The 26706-nt window shown below is 48.4% G+C and overlaps 1 protein-coding gene across 1 annotated transcript in view; it reads left to right on the top strand.

The window, feature by feature from the left end:
* LOC147115028 (lethal(3)malignant brain tumor-like protein 4) overlaps positions 1 to 26706 on the top strand; it is a 591174-nt gene that overhangs the window by 150195 nt on the left and 414273 nt on the right. The window contains exons 7-8 of the mRNA XM_085993271.1: positions 2658 to 2772; positions 7037 to 7131. Of these exons, the coding sequence (XP_085849397.1) occupies positions 2658 to 2772; positions 7037 to 7131 (210 nt within the window). The remainder of the gene's footprint in view (positions 1 to 2657; positions 2773 to 7036; positions 7132 to 26706) is intronic.

Raw genomic sequence — 26706 nt, 5'->3', positions numbered from 1 at the left:
CGCACTCAAAATGGCCTGAGGTGATCAAAATGTCCTCCGCCACCACGGAGAAAACTATTGCAGTCCTACGGACCATTTTTGCCAGGAATGGCTTGCCAGAACAGATTTGCTCTGACAACGGACCACAGTTTGTGTCTGAAGAGTTCCGGAGGTTCTTGAAAAAGAATGGGGTAAGGCATTAAACATCAGCCCCGTATCATCCAGCCACAAATGGATTGGCTGAGAGGTTTGTACAAACCTTTAAGAAGGCAATAAAGGCTATGTACAATGACAACATTCCGCTGCAGCACAAGGTGGACAATTTCCTGTTCACCTACCGGAATGCGACACATGCAGTCACCAACCAGGCCCCAGCCATGATGTTCTTTAACCGAAGGTTAAGATCTCACCTGGATTTGCTCAGACCAAACGTACGAAGAGATGTTGAGAGTAAGCAATTCCAGCACATCCATGAGAAGCCAACAAGGAGCTTCAATGTAGGGCAACCAGTCTTGGCCCGCGACTACCGAACAGAAAAGTGGCAGCCAGGAACGATATGCACACAGCAGGGCCCACTAATGTACACAGTGGACGTTGGGGAGAGCATCGTGAGACGCCATGCTGACCAGATCCTAGAGTCACAGGAACAAGTCAACCCCATGCCTCGCCCATACGCACCTGGTGATGTACCCGACGTACAGGTCGCATCTACCCCAGAAACAGTAGCATCGGAAGCTGATGAACCAACCGACGATGGGGCCAGAATCGCCTCCGCACCAAGAGCAAGACACTCGGGAAAGGCGCTATCCAGAAAGGATCAGGAAGCCTCCCCAAAGACTGAATATATAAATAGACAATTTTCAGCTAATGTTGCATGTTAAAAGTGTTAATTGTAATTAGTTTGATATTTAATTGTTAAATGAGTGTTATGGTACTGTTAATCTAAAAGGGGAGGAATTGTAATGTATATACCTTTAAAGGGGGAACTATCTTTTACAGCTCATGCATACTGCAGTACCGGCAGTGACCACACCTGTATATAGCACTGAGTACTAATCTGTACAGATCAGTTCCAGTGTGAGCCACGTTGAGTGAACACCTGTTGTACCGTTCTCCTGCAGTCTGTGTCTTATTATACACAGACACAAGTATAGTCTTGCAAAGGTTTCCCAAATCATCATGGCTTGCTATGTATGTCTTACAGAGGGAGATCGAGGCCAGTAGGTGTAGCCACCGGAAACTTCCCAGTGACATGGTGACAAGATTACTCTGGTGCACTTCATACTGAAGCTGCCACACACTCCATGCTGGGCTGCAGACCTGTGCAGACATGCAGATGCAGGTAGTGGACTCTGCCATCTGAGCCACCATCTGCCATATATGCCTGGACTCCTCATTGAAAGCCTGAATGTTGTTTAGCTGCTTTGTGAGCACTCTTTTAAATGCTGGACCTCTGAGATCCAGGTTGCATGGCTCCTCAACCAAAGGCAGGCATCTTCTGTCCCACAGGACAGCTATACCTGACTGCTCATCAACAACCTTATCACTCTCTTCACCACTTGTTCTATGTACCCCAACTTATGCTCTGCCCTCACTAACACTAAGCCATCCTTTGTGGGTGGGTGGCATTGCGTTGGTGCCTGGTAGAAGAGGAGAGCATTGATGCAGTGGGTACGCTGAGCATAGGGAAAGGCAGGATGAGAGCCCTGGTTGCTGTATGAAATACTGCACCAAAAATGATGAGAAATCAGCAAACCTGGAGTAACTAAAAGAGATACAGAGATGCTCAGACCTGTTATCCTCCATAATTACTGAATTTATGTTATCTATGCATGCGAGAAGCAAAAATACTGTCGTGGAGTACTGTATTAAATGTTTATGATGCTTAAGAGATAAATAATTGCAGTAATATAAACTTGAAGAATGGAATATTATTTGTGGTATACAATTTAATCGAAACAAAGAACCCAGGAAAAAGGAATACTTCAGTGAAGAAAAGCAGATCTACACTGGTAATAATATATTACAATCTCAACAGAAGGGTTTTAAAAAATCAGGTTTAATGTCAGACAAATGTGAGAACTGTACAGGTGCTTGCAGTGAACAATTTTAGGTTAAACCTAATCTTCAGTGATGGGAAATGATTACTCTGAACTACAGCGAGAATAATGCAGCTCAGATTCCTGAGAGCTTTTGGTAAAGAATTAACAGGCTTCAGACTGACCATATTTTTCTCATTTATTTGAGCTTTATTGCTTTGAAAACCTTCATGCTTAATGTTGCATGAGATATTTCTGCACATAATCAATTTATTTAATGCAACATTAGCATTCGGTAGGAAAATGTAACCGTGGCATGTTAAAATGATTGGCAGAACAGTATTATTAAAATCAAAAGCCCTAGTGGGTCATTTTAATTTGGAACAAAATAAGTTATTATGTGGTAACAAAAACACATTAATGTGGTGCAAATTGTAAATGCATCTGGCGTACCCAGGGTGTTAATAATTTTTGATCTAGTGTAGAAGGGCTTACTTTATGCAGCCGCAGAAACTGAAGGAATGTCGTGTGATGTTTTCAGGCAAGGTGCAAAATGCAACTTTTAAAAAGACAGACTCTGACACTTGCTTTTGAGCTGCATTTCACAACTGGAACATTATTAACTTGATTGTGCTGCAGGAGGAAGTGCAAGGTGATGGAAAAATGAAGATAAAAATGTCTGCAGTGCTGACTAACCACAGTAGCTTCAAAAACAGTCGACTGTCTGACCCAGATTCCAAGCTCTCTAAACAGGGTATTCAATATTTTTTATTTGAACATATTGCATTGTTATTTTCCTGCTAGTAGTATGTTACATACAGTTCATTCTGGTTTGTTAACTTTTGGCATCTTTATGACACATCTAGACATAAATATTAAAAGTGCTAGTCGTAGTTACAAACTCTGTAGCTGATGGTTCTAACTGCTGTTTTTTTTTGGTGTGCTAAGTACTTAGCTGACAGGACATTCTGCAACCATCAGGCAAGGCCTAGTAATCAGAAATGTAATCTTTTTTACTTGAAATGGTTTGTAATATTAAGAGTCAATCCACTTTTGGTTATAATCTAAATTAATTGGCTTGCCTTTATAGAACCCGCCTGAAATCATTGAAATAAATGGAATGAAAATTCAGACAGGTTCTATAAACAGCGGGTGATCCTCTCTGCCAGATTATGGCCCAAGCGATGAAGGAGAGCATCTACATTGTGTGTCTGAGTGAATGGGATTACACTGCAATGGGTTGGAAAGTAGCAAATGTGACCCCATCTTGAAAAAAGGATCAAGGAATGATAAACCCTTGAATTACAGACCTGTGATTGTGAGGAAATTGTTCGAGGCTTTGAGAGTTTGATTAAAGGGAGCCAGCATAGGTTCAGAAGGTGGCAGATAAAATTCACCACAGATAAGTGTAAATTGGTGAAATTAGGTTGAAGAAGCAAGAGTATGAAGTGCATGTTAAATAGTAACATGTATGAGATAACAAAGCAGGAGAGGGATCTGAGGGTTTTGATGGATAGGTCATTAACGCTATCTGTGGTTTGCTGGTGCTCCAGAAAGCAAATAATATCGGGCTGTGTAACTTGGGGTGTGACTTATAAGTCAAAGAAGAGGATATTGAAGTTTATCTGACCTTGGTGAGATTACATCTAGGGTACTGTGTTTAGCTCTGGTCCCCCATTACAGAAAAAAATTAAAATTATTGGAGGGACTCCAGTGAAGTGTTATTAGGCAAATTCCTGAACTTAGATGGGTGATTTATAAGGAACAGTTGTTGACCTGGACTTTACTTGTTGGAAAGAAGGAGGGTAAGGAACTTGATAGAGATCTTTTAAGATTTTCACTTGAATGGGAATTTGCATCCAGGAAAATTTTTCTATTCGGCATATAGTTTGAGGACTTGGAGATTAAGTTTAAAGTTAAGGGTCTCAAAGGAAAATAAGAAAGTTGGCCAGCATTTGTTTAGTAAAATATGAAAGAATTATGATCGATTATCAGTGGGGTTAGTGGAATAGAAAAGCATGGCAGGTTTTAAGAAAGGATTAGATAAATTCCTGTTAGCCAAGTAGGATTCAGGACTATTAGTTCTAAAAGCACGGGTAGGAAACTGATGGGGAGGTTTGGAAGGATAGCTGATTCACCCAATTGCCTCTTCTGCCTAAAGCATACTTTAATTATAATTACAGAACAGTTGCTGATCATTCATTAATTCACCACACTGGACCTGTGAAATTGTTGTGAGAAACAAAAAGCAAGTGTCTATATTTTCCGCTATTGTGGAGTCTGGGTGCCTCATTGGCATGGTTGGACTTCCGGCAACTACAAAGGTGTATCAATGACCCTGGCTCATTTCTGGCCTCAATCCGACTTAAATCATTTTGGCAAGTTTCCTGGCCTCCGATGGGGAGTCTGTGTGGATGGGTTGGAGTGAACTGTGGCTGATGGCCTTTGTGCTGCTGGTTAAAATTAGAACAGTTTTTTTACAAGTTGGCCTTGTGATCGATTGCACAGGCTTTCCAGTCTTTAAAATTCAATACGCCCTCCCACCACCATAGCAGTGCTGGATGCCATGCCAAACAGGTGCCCCTCGTGTCCAGTGTTGATATGGTGCAAATTACAGAAATTACATTGGATGGCAAACTTTAGCTGTATGAATATCATTAGAATATGCTTGCCAATGTATGGGCGGATATATTGCATATACCCCACCACTTTCGGCAGAAAATGGAGGACTGTAAAAATTAACAGAGACACGACAGAATGAGTCCTCAACCCATTTCCTGGCCCCACCCACCCCAATTCCATTGAAAAATCAACAGAGGAAGAGCTGAAAATTTTGCCAAGATTTTCAAAGACAAACAAGAAAATATAATAGTATGTAAGGCATGATGTTGATTTTATCAGTTACCTAGTGAATTGACTTCATCTATATATATATAAAAAGGATCGATCTGTCTGTCCTTCCGTCTGTCTGTCTGTCCGGCTATACACTCTAAAGTTATAGAGCGTACCTACACGTGCGTTACATCAAAAGAAAGCTTACGATTCCGGAACGGTCATAAGCGTATTTACGTTTTGGCGCGACAAAAATTGCGCCCGCGGTATCCAAAAAATGTTCAAAATTCCGCTCATTATCCGCTCATTAGCATAGAGTGACGTTAAGGTCGACCAATCGTACGGTCGAGCGACCCGACGGTCGACCAATCGTTGCGTGGCAGGTTCGTCGCGCGTGCGGGCGGGCCCCCCTAGAGTTGAGTGACAGGACGATTGACCAATCCTACGCTTCGGTGACATGACATGACGCGCACAAAACTTCCGCTCGGCGTCAACAGCCCCGCCCCAGAGCCCGACCCAAAGCCACCAGGTGACCGGCCGTGGCGGCCCGTAGCGGCCCACTCTCTCTCTCTCTCACACACTCCCAGTCAGCACCAACCAGATCACTCGACCGGTGCGTGTGTGGGCGGGCCTAATCGTTTTGAACGGAGCTGAGTGTCAGCCATCTTGATTCCATTCTTTTTCCCGCTTTCTGCGTGTTTCTTTTCAAATCTACATTTCCAGCAAAAAAAATTGCTTTTATTAAATTGTTTTTAAAAAAAGTTCATTCATTTGTAAATATTTTCTCTAACCTGATGATTCTTTTTCCTACCTTTCCCCGTTTTTGTAAGGCCTCAAAGCCTAGGCCTCAAAGCCTGGGCCTCTCCTGCCCAGCCACCCCCGAGCTAGGTAATTGTCCCACGGCTTCTGGTAAGCTCCTCTCACCCCCCAGTGTCCCCCCCCGCCGTCACGTTACCCGGGGCAACGGCGTCGGCCGCGAGGGTCGCGGGACATGCACAGGGTGCGCGCGCAGCAGGAGCAGCTGAGATGCGGCGTCTCTCTCTCTTCCCCGCTCGGCGGTCTTGAAGCAGGCTCAGGCGGGGGGGGCGGGGCTCAGAGAGCGGGGCTCTCGGGAGTGCGGGGCGGGGCAGCCGGGGCTCGGAGAGCGGGGCTCTCGGGAGTCCGGGGCGGGGCGGCCGGGGCTCGGAGAGCAGGGCTCTCGAGAGTGCGGGTCGGGGCGGCCGGGGCTGGGAGAGCGGGGCTCTCGGGAGTGCGGGGCGGAGCGGCGCGGCCGGTGCTCAGGAGGACGGGGGCTCGGAAGGGGGGGAAGGGGGCTCAGCTGATCGGGCGCTCATCAGGGGTCAGCCCGCAACACATTGACCGGAGGAGCGGCGGCTCTCTCTCCTTCCCCCCCCCGTGGCCCGAGAGCCCGACCGAAAGCCACCAAGTGAGCGGCTGCGGCAGTCCGTGCCGGGAGCCGCCGCGCAGTAAACTTCCCCGCGGCGTCAACAGCCCCGCCCCAGAGCCCGACCCAAAGCCACCAGGTGACCGGCCGTGGCGGTCCGTAGCGGTCCACTCTCTCTCTCACACACTCCCAGTCAGCACCAATCAGATCGCTCGCCGCCATCTTTGATCATGGCGGCACTTCAATGTGGGGAAACAACAGCGCCATATTTGATCCTGGCGGCACGGCAATTTCCTTGTGACGCCATCTTTGATCATGGTGGCACTTCAATTTGGGCCCGAACAGTGCCATCTTTGATCATGGCGGCACTTCAATGTTGGCAAACAACAGCGCCATCTTTAGTCTGGGCTGCCCAGTTTCTTACTCCTTCCCTCACTCTCTCCTTCCCCCTCTCCCTCCCTCCCCCCTCCCGCCCCTTCCCCCCTCCCCTTCCTCCCCCTTCCCCTTCCTCCCCCTTCCCCCCAGTCGCTCGCTCTCTTCCCCCCAGTCGCTCTCTCTCTTCCCCCCAGTCGCTCTCTCTCTTCCCCCCAGTCGCTCTCTCTCTTCCCCCCAGTCGCTCTCTCTCTTCCAACAACAACATGCCCTCAAAAAAGCCTCGGCACCGCCGGGCACTCCAGCTAGTTTGAGATAAACTGATGAAATTGAATTCCTCTAACATCACGGGAGATTGACTTGTGTATATACTAATCCTGAATTTTTCTTCGCACTTTGCTGTAACAAAATGTATTCTTTTTCTCGTTAGCCAAGTCACTTACCGGAAAGAAAAAGGCTTGGTCGTGGGTACAGTATCTAGAAGAAGAGAAGGCAATAGCAGCGCCCCCCAAACTGTTTAAAGAGGTATGATTTCAGAATGCTTATTAAATTCCTAATGTACTAACTGTTCACTTCTGTCTGTCTAACTTTCTGTTTTTTAATCTACCTATTTATCCATCTATCTACTGATATAATTAAACGACTTGTAACTGTCGAATCACAGTTCTGAAATGTGTCACACCTCAAGAGATGTCATACATCCACTGACCAAAACATTGTGATTGATCCAATTAACCGCCGTAGATTTTTGAGACCCTGTCGGGTGTGTGACCGGCTTGCAGAGTGCTCGATTTTCCAATGGGGAATTTGGGGGTTGAATAATCAGGCTTCATTTTATTATTTAAATATAATGATAAAGCCTTTGAAGGCAAATTTTATGTCTTTGGGTGAGGCTCTGCCCACAGCACAAGCATTGCTCATAAAAACTGGGTACATGGGAGTCGAGGACCTGATAGAAACATAGGAGATAGAAGCAGGAGTAGGCCATTCGGCCCCTCGAGCCTGCTCTGCCATTCAATGAGATCATGGCTGATCATCCAAACTCAGTACCCTGTCCCTGCCTTCTCCCCATATCCCTTGATCCCTTTAGCCTTAAGAAATATATCTAACTCCTTGAATATATTTAATGAATTGGCCTCAACTGCCTTCTGTGGTAGAGAATTCCACAGGTTCACCACTCGCTGGGTGAAGAAATTCCTCCTCATCTCTGTCCTAAATGGCTTACCCCTTATCTTTAGACTATGACCTCTGGTTCTGGACTCTCCCGCCATCGGGAACATCCTTCCTGCATCTAGTCTGTCTAATCCTGTTAGAATTTTATAAGTTTCAATGAGAATCCCCTCTCATTCTTCTAAACTCCAGCGGGTATAAGCCCAATCGACCAAATCTCTCCTCATACGTCATTCCTGCCATCCCAGGTATCAGTCTGGTAAATCTTTGCTGCACTCTCTCTATGGCAAGAACATCCTTCCTCAGAGAAGGCGACCAAGACTGCACATAATACTCAAGGTGTGGTCTCACCAAGGCCCTGTACAACTGTAGCAAGACATCCTTGTTCCTGTACTTGAATCCTCTCACTACGAAGGCCAACATACCATTTGCCTTCTTAACCGCCTGCTGCACCTGCATGCTTACCTTCAGTGCCTGGTGCACAAGGACACCCAGGTCTTGTTCCACTTCGTCTTCTCCCAATCTATTGCCGTTCAGATAATAATCTGCCTTCCTGTTTTTGCCACCAAAGTGGATAACCTCGCATTTATCCACATTATACTGCATCTGCTCAATCACCTAACCTGTCCAAATCATACTAGAGTTTCTTGGCATCCTCCTCACAGCACACCCACCCAGCTTTGTGTCGTCTGCAAACTTGGAGATAGTACATCTAGTTCCCTCGTCTAGATCATTAATATATATTGTGAATAGCTGGGGTCCCTGCGGTACCCCACTAGTCACTGCCTGCCATTTGGAAAAAGAGCCATTTATTCCAACTCTTTGCTTCCTCTCTGCCAACCAGTTCTCTATCCAAGTCAGTACCTTGCCCCCAATCCCATGTGCTTTAACTTTGCACGCTAATCTCTTATGCGGGACCTTATCGAAAGCCTTTTGAAAGTCCAAATACACCACATCCACTGGTTCTCCCTTATCTATTCTACCAGTTACATCCTCAAAAAATTCCAGTAGATTAGTCAAGCACACTTTACCTTTTGTAAATCCATGTTGACTTTGTCCGATCCTGTCACTGTTTTCCAAGTGCTCTGCTATTACATCTTTTATAATGGACTCTAGCATTTTCCCCACTACCGATGTCAGGCTTAACGGTCTATAATTCCCCGTTTTCTCTCTACCACCTTTTTTGAATAGTGGGGTAACGTTAGCTACCCTCCAATCCATGGGATCAGCTGAAGCACGCTCGTTAAAGAGAAAGGTTTTTGATTTTTTTTTGCATTTTCATGAACTGTATGTTGCAGTTTGTTCCATGCATTAGTTGATTTTGCTGGGTTTATTTTTTTTTGTTCTTTTCCAATACTTTTCTTTATTATTCTTGATTCTTGCTGGCATTTAAAGACTTGAGACTTGCATTTATATAGTGCCTTTCACAAACTTAGGATATTCCAAAGCACTTTACAGCTAATGAAATACTTTTGAAGTGTAGTCACTGTTATAATGTAGGAAATCCAATTTGCGCACAGCAAAGTCCCACAGACAGCAACGTGATAATGACCATGTAAAGTCTGTGGGTTGTGCAGTTAATAACGACACAGACTTCAGGAGTAACAAACAAACAGGACTTTACTATTCGAAGGTCAGGGCGAATCTGCCCAAGGAATCCTACCACAACGCTTATATACTGGTGTGGTCACTGTCAGTATTACAGTATACAGAAGCCAAACAAGTAGTGCCACACCTAAAGTAGTTCTCTTAAAGGTGAACGGTTACATACAATAGTTTCCTTAAAGGTAGACGGGTACATACACTACAATCCTCCCTTTTTAGCTTACAACATACTGATTCCTTAGTAAACATACATTATAACATATATACAGCTTATGTAAGAGTTCATAGATTCAGTCTTTCTGGAGGTTTCCGGATTCTGTCCAGATAACGCCGCAGTGGTGTCGTCATTCCCGGCGGGCTCGTATGTGCTTCTGGCAAAGTCGATTCGGCTTGAAAAACAGTGTCAGGTTCATCTGATTCCAGTATTACCAGATCGGAAGTAGGTGTTCTGGGTATCTCAGTTTCAACATTACCCGGGTAAGGTGGTGAAGTCGGTTGCCCATTTGTGGCGGACCCTATGATCTGGTCCACATGGCGCCTTATTATATTGTCCCCAATGTCCACCGTATACATCAACGGCCCTAGCCTTTTTCCAATAGTTCCAGGCTGCCATTTCTCGGTACGGTAGTCCCGGGCCAAAACTCGTTGACCGATCTGGAAAGATCTAGTGGCCCTTTCATTCATGTCTTGGAATTGCCGGTTCTCTACGTCCCTTCTGACGTTTGGTTTGAGTAAATCCAGCCGGCATCTTAGGCGTCTATTAAAAAACATCATGGCGGGAGTTTGATTTGTGACCGTATGTGTTGCATTCCGGTAGGCCAACAAAAAGCTATCCACCTTATGTTGTAGATTTATGTCTTCATTACCCATGGCCTTTATGGCCTTCTTGAAGGTCTGGACAAACCTTTCAGCCAATCCATTGGAGGCGGGGTGGTATGGGGCTGATGTGTAGTGCTTAACCCCATTGCTCTTTAAGAATTTCTTGAATTCTTCGGACACAATTTGCGGTCCATTATCAGAACAGATCTGTTCCGGCAGGCCATTCCTAGCAAACATAGTCCTTAACACTGTGATGGTTTTTTCTGTGGTGGTGGTGGTCATCTTAATTACTTCCGGCCACTTGGAGTGGGCATCCACCGCTATTAGAAACATCGAGTCCATAAATGGACCAGCAAAGTCGATGTGTACTCTTTGCCAAGGAGATGAGGGCCACTCCCATGGATGCAGAGGAGCCTGTGGTGGCGCGTTCTGAACCCTCTGACATCCTAGGCAGTTCTTAGTGATCTCTTCGATGTCTCCATCAATGCCTGGCCACCACACAAACGCTCTTGCTAGGTTCTTCATCTTCACTCCACCCAGATGTCCTTCGTGCAGCTCCTTTAGCACCTTCTTTTGGAGTTTGGGTGGAATCACCACTCTAGATCCACACATCAGGGTTCCTCGACACACTGACAGTTGTTCTTTCCTCTGTGAAAATGCTTGCAGTGTTGGTTCGCTCTGTGCTGGCCATCCCTCCACCGTTAAATCATAGACTCGTGAAAGAGTCGGGTCATTCCTTGTCTCATTCTCAATCATTGAGTTTGTTATCGGTAAACACTCCACTATGGATGAGTGGAACATCTCTACTGGGTCCACTGTACTCGCTTCTTCTACCATCGGTAATGGCAAGCGCGATAACCCATCAGCATTTCCATGCTGTTTGGACCTTTTGTATTCGATGTCATATTGGTGTGCCCCAAGTAACACGGACCACCTTTGTAACCTTTGTGCTGTCATGGTGGAAACGGCCTTGTTTGGGTTGAATATGGACACCAACGGCTGGTGGTCTGTCAGTAATGTGAACTTCTTACATTGCAGGTAATGATTGAATTTCTTCACGCCCCACACCAGACTGAGGGCCTCCCTATCTATTTGAGCATAATTTCGCTCTGCGGGGGTCAACGATCGGGACGCGATTGCCACTGGCCTTTCCGAGCCATTTGGTAGCCTGTGCGACAGTACTGCTCCAATTCCGTACGGGGAAGCATCACAAGCTAGACGAAGGGGTAACGTTGGGTTGAAATGAGCCAACACTTCTTCAGAGGTAATCAACTCCTTGCTTCTGCGAAAAGCCTTTCTGCATTCCTCACTCCACTTCCATGGTGTATCTTTCCACAACAGAGCATTCAGCGGATGCAGCACCGTGGATAAATTTGGCAGAAACTTGTGATAGTAATTAATCAACCCCAAGAATGATCTTAACTGTGATACGTTTCCTGGAGCGGGGGCCTTCACGACCACTTCTATCTTTTCAGGTGACTTGTGCAGTCCCTCTCGGTCAATGACATGACCACAGTATGAGATCCGTTTTTGGAAGAACTCACACTTCTTGCGATTAACCCGAAGGCCATACTCCTTCAACCTGGTGAGTACCAGTTTCAAATTTGTGAGGTGTTCTTCCTCGTCTTTTCCCGTGATCAGAATATCATCTAAGTAGCACTGCGTGCTTGGAATTCCTTGTAATACCTGCTCCATGGCCCTCTGCCAAATTGCTGGCGCCGAAGCTACCCCAAAGACCAGTCTATTATAGCGATACAAGCCTCTGTGTGTGTTGATGGTGAGGTACTGGCGTGACTCTTCCTCGACCTCCATCTGTAAATATGCCTGAGCCAGGTCTATCTTGGTGAAGTGCTTCCCTCCAGCCAACGAAGCAAAGATATCTTCAATCCGCGGAAGCGGGTATTGTACCGTGTGAAGCACCGGATTCATTGTGATCTTGAAATCTCCGCAGATACGGACCTTCCCCGGTCCCCCTGGCTTATTACTTGGTGAGGACTTCATGACGGGAACAATGGGCGTGGCCCACTCACTCCAGTCCACTTTTGACAGGACCCCTGATCGTTCAAGTTCTTCCAGTTCTGCCTCCACAGCTGGTCGTATTGCGTAAGGTACCGATCTGGCCTTAAAAAACTTTGGGCTTGCATGTTCTGCAATCTTAACCTTTGCTTTAACTCCTCGCAGTGTTCCCAGTCCTTGCTGGAATACCTCTTTAGCTTCGTCCAATATTCTGGACAACCGTTCAGGTTTGACATCCTCTTTTCCGGAATCCACCATCATGGTGTTTAGTGAATGCCAGTCCATCTTTATTTTTCGGATCCACTCCCGTCCCAGAAGTGGTGGACCTCCCTCAGGCAACACATACAGGTCCAACCGGTGGTGATCTTTATCCTTGTATCTCACCTTGACTTCTATCTTTCCGATGGGGAATACTTTGTGCCCCGTGTATGTCTGCAGTACTAGTTCCGTATCCCGTAGTGGAATATGCTTGAATAACTTTTTATAGTCATGCTTATTCATGACCGTCAACGCCGATCCGGTGTCCACTTCCATTTTTACTTGGACTTTGGCAATCTGTAGCGTGATCCAGATAGTCTGTCGGTCAGCTTCATTACTCACATTGTGAATTCTTAGACTGTCCAGTCCTTTGCAGTTGGAGTGTGAGTCCGACTTCCGTTCCTTCAGACTCTTCCTAGTCACCTCTTGTACCTTTCTGTACCATTTTTGTGGTGACTCATTATTGTTGTACGTCGTTCCTGACCGGCATACCTTAGCCATGTGACCGAGCTTGCCACATTTCCTACATTCTTGTTTTTTAAACCAGCATTGGTTCTGGTCGTGTGTTGTCTTCCCACGACGATAGCATTTCGTTGTACCCGAAGTAATTTGTTGTACCCTGAGTGCCGCTGCCTTTAGCTGCATTTCCGCAGTTCCTTTTGCTGCGGCTTCGTTTGATGCTGCGATAAGGACAGCCTTATCCAGTGGAAGATCGTTCTCTTCGAGTAGTCGCTTTTGCGTCCCTTCCTTGGACAATCCGCATACGAACTTGTCTCGCAGTGCCTCTGTCAGATTCCCTCCGAACTGGCAGTGTTTCGCTAGCCTACGCAGTTCGACCAAGTATTCCGCGTTGCTTTCGTCTTTCCGTTGCGTTCTTGCATAGAATTTGAATCGTTCAGCCAACATCAACGGTGCGGGGTTCAAGTGATCCTTCAGCACTGCTACAATATCATCGAAAGTCTGATCCGCCGGTTTAGCTGGTGAGAGAAGATGCTTCAACAACCCGAATGTTTTCGCACCCATTATGTTAAGTAAGGTTAAAGCTTTTTCATCCTTTGCTATTTTATTAGCCTTACAATGTATCTCAATACGTTCCACGTACGTGGTCCAGTCTTCTATCTCAGAATTAAAATCGTTGATGTCCCCAAGCTCAGGCATCTTTCCTTGGGAACAACACAAGTATTTCTTTAAATTATTATTATTTTTTTCTAAGATGGCGGCTTTTCCCACGAAAATGGCGGTTTCCCGCTCTTTCCTTCTCTCCCCGCCCCTTCAATGGCGGTTTCCCGCGTCTGTCGTCTTCTCCGCCTAATGGCGGCTTCCCGCGTTTCTTCCCTGGTGGGAGGGGTACGCTTTCCCCACAGCGGACAGGTTCAGCCGCTGGGCTGGCTCTCGCACAGTTCCCCTTACTCGGCTCTGTCTCTCTCTCCCGCTCGCACGGCTCTACCGGCTCTGGGTACACCCCGTTGACGGAGAACAGTTCAGCCGCTGGACTGGCTCTCGCGCAGTCTCTCTCCCCTTGCTCGGCTCTGTCTCTCTCTCTCCCGCCCGCTCGGCTCTACCGGCGCTGGGTACTCCCGTTGGCGGAGAACAGTTCAGCCGCTGGACTGGCTCTCGCGCAGTCTGCCTTGGTCGGCTCTGTTTCTCCCGCACGCTCGGTTCCCATTCGCCTCCCAGCCCTCTCGCAGTCCGGTGCTTCCCTCCCCGGCTGCGGCTGAGTTTCTCTCTTCCCGCGCCTACGCTCCCGGTCTCAGCGCTTCGTGGCTTCGGTCGCTGCCCGGCTTTCCCGCCGATCGCGGTCTGGCTGTCTCACGACGCCGTTGGACCCGACTTTCCGTCCGGCTCCTTTCCCCCTCGACCGTGGTCGAGTGCACAGCCCTTATCCTCCGGATATTCTTTACACTTTCCCTTACTCACAGTCTCCGTGGCCGCCTTGCTTCCTGCTGATCGGCTCACTCCGCACCGTGGCAGAAGGGACAGTCAGTGCCTGTTGCTGATGGAAGCTTTTGTTGCTAAAGTCTTCCTCCTTTCTATTGCTGCAGCCTCGTGTTTTCTCCCAGCAGAACGACGAGGGCGGTTGCCTCTCTTCGACGCTCTTTAGTTGCTTTGGTAGTCTTGCCGCAGGGTACGATCGGACTCGTCGCCACTGTAAAGTCTGTGGGTTGTGCAGTTAATAACGACACAGACTTCAGGAGTAACAAACAAACAGGACTTTACTATTCGAAGGTCAGGGCGAATCTGCCCAAGGAATCCTACCACAACGCTTATATACTGGTGTGGTCACTGTCAGTATTACAGTATACAGAAGCCAAACAAATAGTGCCACACCTAAAGTAGTTCTCTTAAAGGTGAACGGTTACATACAATAGTTTCCTTAAAGGTAGACGGGTACATACACTACAGACCAGATAATCTGTTTTTTTAGTAATGTTGGTGTGAGATAAATATTGGCCAGGACACCAGGGAGAACTCCCTTGCTCTTCTTCGAATAGTGCCATGGGATCTTTTACGTACAAATGAGAGTATAGACAGGGCCTCGGTTTAATGTCTCATCCAAAAGGAAACATCTCCGACAGTACTGCACTGGAGTGTCAGTCAAGATTTTGTTCTCAAGTCTCTGGAGTGGAACTTGAACCCACAACTTTCTGATTCAGAGGGGAGAATGTTGCCACTGAGCCACGGCTGACACGTTTAAGTCAGGTCATATAAAGAGATGATGATTGGCATTCTTTTGGGGAATACATTGCATTATTGAGATGAGGAAGACAAGTTTGTGAAGGACCAAAAAATGCAGGTGCATTTTGCCTGAAGTGATTTGGCCACAGCTGCGATAATAGACCCCTACACACATACCTGGGATATGTCAGAAAAGACCTGTTTTCATCGCTTCTGCTTTCCAAGGCATGCTGGCACAGAGTGCCATCTGTTGCACATACCGTCTGGATTAGGGACACTTTTCTTGTACAAGGAAAGGTTACTACAGCATGAAACTTTTAAGCTATGGGATTCTTTCAAGGCATTCCAAAAGACATTGCCACTTCAAGCAGTCTGCAGTGAATAAATGTATCAAGCAAGTGAAACTTCTATTACAGGTCAATAAAGGGTCATCGACCTGAAACATTGGGCTCGAATTTCCAAGCCCCGTGGAGGCGGGTTTGGAGGCGGGAGTGGGGGGAAAATTGCAGAATCGGGGGGCACGAACCCGTCCCGCCCCAACCCGCCTCCATGCCCGTTTCCCAGGAGGCGGGTACCCGACCTGTGCTGGGAGCTGCCTCCCTGAGGCGGGAAGGGGATTAATGCCAATTAACTGCCTGTTAACAGGTAGTGAACAGGCAGTTTTTGGCCTAATCCCTATTTTTAGCCCTGAAGTGTGGGCTCCCCGACGGCTCCAAACCACGCCAAGTTAGCGAGGTGGAGCGTCGGGCTGAAGGGCTTGGAGGGTTCAAGATGTCCGGTGTTCAGGTGAGTGATGGGTGCATTAGTGCAGAGGTAAGTGTGTTTGGCGTGTGTAAAGTGTTTAAATAAGTTTTACTTACCTTTACTTACTAATGCAGGCTTCCTTCGGGTCTCGGGAGTCCCTCATATCACCGACACAGAAAGCAGGATGGCCGCGAGCTGTCAAAAGTTGCAGCCTCTGCTTTCTGTTCTGGAGCGATTTCTAATTGAGTCTGTGGAGAAGGACTCAAGTTAGAAGTCAGATTGTCAGTGTTTGACAGCTTCACAGAGCTGTCAAACGTTGATATTTCATCTGTCAAAAGCTCTTGACAGATGAAATGTCAATCACTGACGTCACCTGTAACCGGGTGTCCCTTCATTGGCCTGCTGAGCCCGCTGGGCCCACAAGGTCAATCAAGGGAAAATCGCGTGGGTTGGCCACAAATCGATGGAGGCGGGACTACAACCCAAAAAGTGGGAGTCCCGCCTCCATCACGTCCCCATTGACAAAATCCAGCCCATTAACTCTGTTTCTCTCTCTACAGATGCTGCCTGACATGCTGAGTATTTCCAGCATTTTCTGTTTATATTTCAGATTTCCAGCATCCGCAGTATTTTGCTTTTGAAACTTCTATATTTGCAGGGGGTAATACCTTCATCACTTTTTTTCTGTGGAAAGGAGGCATCCGTTAGATAGAGCATTGAGTGGCAGGGTTCCCATTGCACATGGTTCCCTCGTGGGAATTGCAACTCCTCATATCTATCCCATGGCCTTTATAAATGTGGGGCAGGATTTTCATTGGGCCGTGGAGGCGGGATTGGAGGCGCGTGGGGGGTTAAAACCTTGAAATCGGGGGGCACGAACCCATCCCACCCCCAACCCGCCTCCATGCCAGTTTCAAAGGAGGCAGATATCCGACCTGTGCTGGAACCCGCCTCTCCGAGGCTGGAAGGGAATTAGTGCCAATTAACTGCCTGTTAACAGATAGTTAACAGGCAGTTTTTAGCCTAATCCCTATTTTTATTACTGAAGTGTGGGATTCCCGACGGCTCCAAACCACGTCAAGTTAGCGAGGCGGACCGTCGGGCTGAAGGGCTTGGAGGGTTCAAGATGTCTGGTGTTCAGATGAGTGATGGGTGCATGAGTGCAGAGGTAAGTGTGTTTGGTGTGTGTAAAGTGTTTAAAGAAGTTTAATTACCTTTACTTACCTTTACAGCCTTCCTTCAGGTCTCGGGAGTTCCTCATCTCACCGGCACAGAAAGCAGAATGGCCGCAAGCTGTCAAAAGTTGCAGCATTCAGCTTTCTGTTCTGGAGCGATCTCTAAATCAGCCTGAGAGGAAGGAATTAACTTGGAGTACAGATTGTCAGTGTTTGACAGCTTCAAACAGCGGTCAAACACTGATATTTCATCTGTCAAAAGCTTTTGACAGATGAAATGTCAATCTGTGACTTCACCTGTTGCCGGGAGGCCCTTAATTGGCCTGCTGAGCCCGCTGGGCGGGCTTAACAAGGTCAATCAAGTGAAAGTCGTGTGGGTTGGCCACAACTCAATGGAGGCGGGACTACAACCCCGAAAGTTGTAGTCCTGCCTCCTACACGCCTCCTCAATGAAAATCCAGCCCTTGAAGTTTGCACTCAGTTACTGTTTAGGTGTATCTGACCAAAGAAACATTATGCTGCAAGCCAGTGGCCGTTCTCTAGGAAGCAGCCACAATGCTTTGTGCAACAGTCAATGGCGCCCGCATTATTTGAAGAAGAAGAAGACACACTGCAAGGATGGCTCCTAGGAGAACAGGTCTATCCTCGACATCAATGGCTGAGACCGCACCGCACCCCCCCCCAACCCCCCGCCACCCCCGCCCGCCCAACAGCAGAGAGCACCTCGGCCTAGACACCTCAGCACCTGTTTGGTGTTTCTCAGTTGCCACCTCCACTTTAAAGAAAGTGCATACAGCTTAGGCAAAAGAGCAACAATGCTTCAAATGGTACCTTCCAGATAGTGTGGCTGCTCTCTACTTAGGTTTGTGCAATGGTTGATGGCCCCACAAGAAGCATGTGCAACAGTGAGGAGCACACTTTGCTTTGCTTCTAACAAATGTCTTCCTAATTTGCAACCAAGCTGAGTGATTGTATTGCCTCAGCCTGTGACTCTACAGAATCAAAGGAAGCAGCGCTGGCCACATGTCTTAGCTGGGTCAGTATGAGCAATTGATGCATTTTCCCAACGCAATTTCCCCTTTAAGAGCTGCCGCATCAGTTTTTGCGTGGCCCAGCCAAGTTTGCTAAAGATCATAAGCAGCCTCTTCCTGTGCCAGTAGCAACATTAAATTAGGGAGAAGGGACTCCTATCACAAAATTTAGGTTGCTCACCCCCAGCAGTGCGCAACAGGCTCAGAGAAACATTCATGCAGTTGTGGCAAAGCCACCAACGGACTCCTGTATAAATGTATAACTGCCTTTAACAGAGTGCTACAGCACCTATGTTTGTTTGCTGTATGTAAATAGCCATTCTGGATAAGCCCCAGAATCAGCGCGATGACGTCATCACGTTGGTCACGTGATGCCCCGAACGGCGGGAAACGTGATGACGTCATGACGTCAGAGAGTGGGAGGTTCCCAACTGAGACCTCATGAAAGCAGCACCAGAAAAGACCTGTTGATTATTTCTCCTGCATGCAATTGTTTGTTCTCTAGTTTCTATTAAACTTCGTTTTATTATCGGACTGATTCAACCTCAGTGCTTCAGTTAGGGATCATTCGATTCCTACATTGATGACCCCGAGACTTCGCGGACGATTTTCGCGGAGGACGCGCAGAACAAAACGATGGATGTTAATGCAGCGACTTTGAAGCTCCCTCAATTTTGGGAACAACAGGCGGCCTCCTGGTTCGTCCAAGCAGAGGCTCAGTTCCAGCTTCGGACCATTGTGCTGGATCAGACCCGTTATCTTTACGTGGTCTCCGCACTGGACAGCTCGACGGCTTCACGGATCATCAGTCTGCTGGAGACCCCGCCCGTGGATAACAAGTATGATACGCTTAAGGCGCGACTTATGCAGGTTTTCGGCCTCACGAAAGCGGAGCGCGCGCGACGTTTACGCACACTGCCCGGGTTAGGCGACGCTAAGCCGTCTGAGTTGATGAGCCAGATGCTCACGCTCCTTGGATCTGAGCCGCAGTGTTTTCTGTTTCGGGAACTGTTCCTGAGCCAGCTCCCCGAGCAGGTGCAAGCAGCCCTCGCCAAGTCGGAGGCTACGGACGGTGTAGCGCTCGCGGCCGAAGCCGACACCATTTATGCGGTGATGCAGCAGTACTGTGCCACCTCGAAGCGTCCCGCCCCGAAGAATCCCACCTCGGCGCCTCCACCGACTGGCCTCTGCTACTACCACGCCCGTTTCGGTCAAAAAGCCAGATGCTGCCGACACCCGTGCAGTTTTGCGCCAACTGCACAGAGGAAGCAGCAGCACCGATTGCGTGAACGGAAGAACGACCCCAAGGTCGGTTTCGCGCCTACGATGGCAGGTGGCGATTCCGGGAAATTATTGTATATCACCGACTCCATTTCGGGCCGGCGGTTTTTGTGCGACACGGGCGCTCAGTGCAGCATCCTTCCCGCTTCGCTCCTCGACGTCAGGTCAGGGAGGCGCTATTCGTACGTTCGGGAAGCGGCGGATCCAGGTGTGTTTCGGCGGGCAACTTTTCCACTGGGAGTTTATAACCGCCAAAATCGCACAGGCAATCCTTGGCACCAATGGCCTATTGGTTGATTTACGTAATCGCCGTCTGATTCACGCCGCCACGTTTGCCTCCATCGCCTGTTTTCGGGGCTCAGGCACGCCCCACGCGGGTTCCTGCACCGTGCCGGCGCCCGACAACTTCACCCGCCTACTTGGGGAATTTCCGGATCTCACTCGACCCACCTTCTCGGCGACGATCGCTAAACATGGCGTAGAACACCACATCGCAACGACCGGCCCCCCGGTTTATGCCCGGGCTCAACGGCTGGAGCCCAGTAAACTCGAGGCCGCGAAGGCAGAGTTCGTCACCATGGAGCGACTGGGAATCGTTCGCCGCTCGGATAGTCCCTGGTCGTCGCCACTTCATATCGTCCCTAAGCCTGGCGGTGGTTGGCGGCCCTGCGGCGATTATTGGCGCCTCAATGAGGTCACAACTCCCGACCAGTACCCAATACCGTACATCCAAGATTTCTCCACTCATTTGGCAGGCAATTCGTTTTTTTCCAAAATAGACCTCGTCCGGGGGTACCATCTGTTATATCTGTGTATCTTAATGTTGTGTCCTTCAATAATCAGACAACAGACTGCAGGGAATGATTCAACAGGTGTTTACTGAATGAGGGTTACTCTAGAACTAACTATACAGATCACTACTCAGGGTTTATATACAGGTGTGGTCACTGCCGGTGCTACAGTATACAGGAGCTGTAAAAAGTAGTTCTCTCCCTTAAGGTATATATACATTACATACATTACAATTCCTCCCCTTTTAGATTAACAGTACCATAATACTCATTTAACAATTAACATTTTTAATATACGATGTTATATGAAAATAATCCATTCATATATTCAGACTCTGGGGAGGCTTCCTGATTCTTTCTGGATAACGCCTTTCCCGAGTGTCTCGCTCTTGGTGCGGAGGCGATTCTAGCACCCTGTCGTCAGTTGATTCATCAGCTTCCAATGCTATTGTTTCTGAGGTAGATGCGACCTGTATGTCGGGTTCCTCACCAGGTATGTATGGCCGAGACATGGGGTTGACTCGCTCCTGTGACTCTAGGATCTGGTCAGCATGGCGTCTCACAATGTTCTCCCCAACATCCATTGTGTACATTAGTGGCCCTTGACGTGCGCATATCGTTCCTGGTTGCCATTTCTCTGTTCGGTAGTCGCGGGCCAAGACTGGTTGCCCTACATTGAAGCTCCTTGTCGGCTTCTCATTGATGTGCTGGAATTGCTTACTCTCAACATCTCTTCGTACATTTGGTCTGAGCAAATCCAGACAAGATCTCAACCTTCGGTTAAAGAACATCATGGCCGGGGCCTGGTTGGTGACTGCATGTGTCGCATTTCTGTAGGCTAACAGGAAATTGTCCACCTTATGCTGCAGTGGAATGTCATCATCGCACATGGCCTTTACTGCTTTTTTAAAGGTTTGTACGAACCTCTCAGCCAATCCATTTGTGGCTGGATGATACGGGTCGGATGTGTAATGCCTTACCCCATTCCTTTTCATAAATCTTCGAAACTCTTCGGACACAAACTGTGGTCCGTTATCAGAGCAAATCTGCTCTGGCAAGCCGTTCCTGGGAAAAATGGTCCGTAGGACTGCAATAGTTTTCTCCGTGGTGGTGGAGGACATTTTGATCACCTCAGGCCATTTCGAGTGTGCATCCACGGCTATTAAAAACATTGAGTCCATGAATGGACCAGCAAAATCAATATGCACCCGTTGCCATGGAGAGGAGGGCCACTCCCATGGGTGTAGAGGGGCATGTGGTGGTGCATTTTGGACCTGCTGGCATCCTGAGCAGCTCTTTGTCAGGTCCTCGATTTGCTGATCGATCCCCGGCCACCACACATAAGCCCTGGCAAGGCTTTTCATTTTCACCCCTCCCAGATGACCTTCGTGAAGCTCATTGAGCACTCTCTCCCTTAACTTGGGTGGAATTACCACTCGGGATCCACACATCAAGGTCCCCTGGCATACTGACAGCTGTTCTCTTCTGGATGAGAATGCTGGCAACAGTGAGTCGCCATGTGCTGGCCATCCCTTCACCGTCAAATCATATACCCGAGACAGTGTCGGGTCATTTCGGGTCTCTTTCTCTATACCAGCGTTAGTTACTGGCAAGCATTCAATTATAGTCGAAATAAATATTTCAACAGGATCCACTGCTGGTGCTTCCTCCGCAGTAGGCAGTGGCAGGGGTGATAGCCCATCAGCGTTTCCATGCTGTTTCGTGCCCTTATACTCGATTTCATATTGGTGCGCCCCTAGAAAAAGGGACCATCTTTGTAGCCGTTGCGCAGTCATCACCGGAACGCCCTTCTTTGGATTAAAGATGGAGACAAGTGGTTGGTGGTCAGTCAGCAAGGTGAACTTCTGCCCGTGCAGATAGTGATTGAACTTTTTCACTCCCCACACTAGGCTGAGGGCCTCCCTGTCAATCTGGGCGTAGTTACGCTCGGCTGAGGTTAGTGACCGAGACACAAAGGCTACTGGTCTCTCTGAGCCGTCCGGGAATTTGTGTGACAGCACCGCTCCAATACCATAGGGTAATGCCTCACACGCCAACCGAATTGGTAGTGCTGGGTTGAAATGAGCCAACACCTCTTTTGATGTGATCAATGCTTTGCTTTTCTGGAAAGCTCGTTTACATTCATCACTCCACTTCCATGGTACCCCCGTTTGCAGTAGGGTGTTCAGTGGGTGTAGTACTGTAGACAAATTCGGCAAGAACTTATGGTAGTAGTTCACCAGCCTGAGGAACGACCTCAGTTGTGACACATTTTCCGGTGCTGGAGCCTTGACTACTGCCTCAACCTTTTCAGGGGACTTATGTAACCCCTCTTTATCAATAAAGTGGCCACAATACGAGATCTGCTTCTGGAAAAACTCGCATTTGTGGCGATTAGCTCGGAGCCCATATTCCTTCAATCTAGTGAGCACCTGCTCCAGGTTGGCGAGGTGATCACTGTCATTTTCGCCCGTGACCAGGATGTCATGCAAATAACACTGTGTCCCTGGAATCCCTTGCAGGATTGTTCCATTGCCCTTTGCCAAATAGCCAGAGCTGATGCTACTCCGAACACCAGCCGGTTGTATTGGTAGAGACCTTTATGAGTGTTGATCGTGAGGTACTGTTTCGAGGCTTCTTCTACCTCCATTTGCAGGTACACCTGGGCCAGATCAATCTTAGTGAAGCGTTTCCCTCCAGATAGCGAGGCGAAAATATCTTCAATCCGCGGAAGCGGATATTGTACAGTGTGAAGGACTGGGTTCACTGTCACCTTAAAGTCCCCACAGATGCGAACCTTCTTTGGTTCCCCAGTCAACGACCTCTTCATTACAGGAATGATGGGTGTAGCCCACTCGCTCCAGTCCACTTTGGACAGTGCTCCTGAACGTTCCAAACCTTCCAGCTCTGCTTCGACGGCTGGGCGGATCGCATAAGGTACCGGTCTGGCCGTAAAAAACTTTGGGCTTGCATTTTCCTCCATTTTGATCGTCGCTGTTATGCCTTTTAGTGTTCCGAGTCCCTGCTGGAACACTTCTTGTGCGTCAGTTAGCATTTTTGACAGTCGTCCAGGTGTGACGTCATCCTTTTTGGCACCTACAGTCAGTGCTTGTATGGAATGCCAATCTAGCTGTATCTTCCGGATCCATTCACGTCCTAGTAGTGGTGGTCCTCCATCTGGCAATACATATAGGTCCATTTTTGGTGTTTCCTTGCCGTTATATATAACGTTCACCCTTATTTTTCCTTTGGGGTAGACTTTTTGCCCCGTGTACGTCTTCAAGACAATCTTTGTATCTCTCAAGGGTATATGTGAGAATAGCCGCTTGTAGTCCCTTCGGTTTATGACTGTTAGGGCTGATCCTGTGTCCAATTCCATTTTCACTTGGACTCCTGCTATCTTGAGCGTGACCCAGATAGTTTGGTGATCCTCCGTTTTGCTCACATTGTGTAGTTTCAGACAACCCAGCTCCTTGCTTCCGGAGTCTGTATCACTCTTCTGTTCGTCTGAACTACTCTCCGTCACCTTATGTACCTTCTTGTACTTCTCCTGTGGAGATTTCTTGCTGCTGGTTTTCTTTCCCGACCTGCAGACTCTTGCTATGTGTCCTACTTTTCCACACTGTCTGCACACTTTGTCCTTGAACCAGCAATCATTATGGTCGTGTGTTGTTCTGCCGCAGCGAAAGCACTTCACTGTTCCATATGACATTTCATTTGTGCCATATTCTTGCGGTCTCCGTTGTATCTCTGCAGCGCCCTGTGCTGCTGCTTCGTGTGATACTGCAATGCTGAAAGCCTTGTCCAGCGTAAGATCCTTTTCTGATAGAAGCCGTTTCTGTGTTCCTTCACTTTGAAGCCCACACACAAACTTGTCCCTTAAAGTATCTGCTAGTCCCGTTCCAAACTGGCAGTGTTTCGATAGCTTGCGCAGTTCCATTAAATACTCAGCATTACTTTCATCTTTATGCTGGTTCCTTTTGTGAAACTTAAATCTCTCTGCTATCAGCAGCGGTGTGGGGTTTAAGTGGTCCTGTAGGATTGACACTATGTTTTCAAAATCCTTTTCTACTGGCTTCTCTGGGGTTACCCGGTTTCGTAGTAAGCCATATGTTTTTGCACCCATTGAATTCAACAATACCAGCGCTTTCTTGTCATCTGGCACTTCATTCGCCTTGCAGTATACTTCTATGCGTTTGACATATGTCGTCCAATCTTCGACTTCATTGTCGAACGCTGTGATACTGCCACTCTTCGGCATTTTTCGGTGTGGTTAGAGTGGCTTAAAATGGCATCTCCCGCGCTTTCCTTTCTTCCCCGCTTTGGCTTAAAATGGCGTCTCCTGCGCTGCTGCCAACGCCGCTCTCGGCGGTCCTCGTGGTGACTGGTGACGCCCTAGTTTTCGCGTGCTTCTCCTACGCTGCTGCCAACGCCGCTCTCTGCGGTCCTCGCGGCAATGGCAGCGTCTCGCGTTTTCCTGCGTGCCTCTCTCCCCTGTTGACGCTGCTCGGCCCTTGAACACCGGCTGCGCTCTGCTCTCTCTCGTCTCTCTCCCCCGTTGGCGCCGCTCGGCCTTTTCCTGTGCCGCTCGGTCGGGCTCTAGCCCGCCGCTGTCCGGGAAGGGTCTGCGCAGTACCTGTTGCCAGCCCGTTTCGCTGGACCTCCGTGACTGGAAAGCCAAGCCTGGCTCTCGACAGCCTCCCCTGCGATGCTCAAATCTCCGCTGGATGACTGGGCGGTTGCCCGTGGTCGACGCCTGTGCTTCTGGACTCGACCTCCTTCCACTGTTCTCCAGGAGCGAATCCCTGGGAGGTGATGCCAAGTTGCAGGTAGGTTCGAATCTGCCTCGTCGCCAATGTTATATCCGTGTATCTTAATGTGTCCTTCAATAATCAGACAACAGACTGCAGGGAACGATTCAACAGGTGTTTACTGAATGAGGGTTACTTTAGAACTAAATGTACAGATCACTGCTCAGGGTTTATATACAGGTGTGGTCACTGCCGGTACTACAGTATACAGTTTTTTGTCTTTTTTTGTTTCTCATACAGATCCCAGCATCTGCAATATTTGACCCCTTGTGACCCCACCTCATTGTTCTTTGATGTAATGTTTCCCTGACTGACCTGTTTGGACACCATTCACACCTTTGACTGCTGTGATTATCTCTCTGCCGAGGTGTGATTAATGGCAGTTGGAAAGGTTACCTGTAAACATCTGACATGATTCTCTGACTATATAAGCTGTGTCTTTATGCATTTCTCCACTTCACCTGAAGAAGGAGCAGCGCTCCGAAAGCTTGTGATTTCAAATGAAGCTGTTGGACTATAACCTGGTGTTGTGTGACTTTTTACATACAGTATACAGGAGCTGTAAAAAGTAGTTCTCTCCCTTAATAAGGTATATATACATTACATACATTACACCATCAAGTGCCCGTCCACCCCGAGGACGTCCAGAAGTTGGCGGTCATTACCCCTTTTGGACTTTTTGAATTCCTCTGAATGCCGTTCGGACTCAAAAATGCGGCGCAGGCATTCCAGCACCTTATGGATTCAGTGCTGCGGGATCTTAAGTTTCTCTTTGTGTATCTCGATGACATCCTGGTTGCCAGTGCTTCGAAAGAGGAACATCTACAACACCTGCGCCTCCTTTTTCGACGCCTCCATCAGCATGGCCTTATAATCAACCCGAACAAATGTCAATTCGGACTGCGGCATATCGACTTTTTGGGCCACCGCATCACTGCGGCAGGGGCACTGCCGCTTCGGTTGAAGGTGGCGGCCATCGCTGCTTTCCCGCGCCCGCAATACGTTAAAGCGCTCCAGGAGTTCCTTGGTTTGTCCCCCGGGCCGCGCAGCTGATGCGGCCGCTCTACGAGGCACTCAAAGGAAGCCGGTGAAGGAACCTGTGGTTTGGACGCCGGAGATGGATTGCGCTTTTGTGGACACGAAGGATGCTCTTGCAAACGCAACGATGTTGGCGCACCCGCTGCCTGGCGCCACCATCGCACTCACTACAGAAGCTTCAGACTACGCTGTAGGCGCCGTGCAGGAGCAGTGGGTCGATGGGACGTGGCAACCGCTGGCGTTGTTTAGTCGCCAATTGCGTCGTAACGAGCGTAGCTACAGCACGTTCGACAGGGAGCTGTTGCCGTTGTTTCTGGCCATCCGCCATTTTCGTTTTCTATTGGAAGGACGCCAATTCACCGCGTTTGTGGATCACAAGACCCTGACGTTTGCCATATCCAAGACGGCTGAGCCATGGTCAGCTCGACAGCAACGACAGATCACCTTTATTTCCAAGTTCACCACCGACATCCGGCACGTGGCCGGCAAGGACAACATGGTCGCCGATTGCCTCTTGCGTGCGACTTGTCAGGCCGTCCAGCTGGGACTCGATTATTCACTCATGGCTGCTGACCAAGCGGCTGATCTGGAAACGCAGGCTTTCCGCACCGACTCGTCCTGCCTGCAGCCAGTGGATGTGCTTTTCCACTCGGCTGGCACCTCCTTGCTCTGCGACGTCTCCTTG

This window comes from Somniosus microcephalus, chromosome 7 (assembly GCF_052327205.1).
Source record: "Somniosus microcephalus isolate GS21.2 chromosome 7, FLI_Smic_1.0, whole genome shotgun sequence".
NCBI classification, from domain to species: Eukaryota; Metazoa; Chordata; class Chondrichthyes; order Squaliformes; family Somniosidae; genus Somniosus; species Somniosus microcephalus.
Note: the sequence above shows the minus strand (reverse complement) of the source record. Positions and strands in the feature narration are given on the sequence as shown.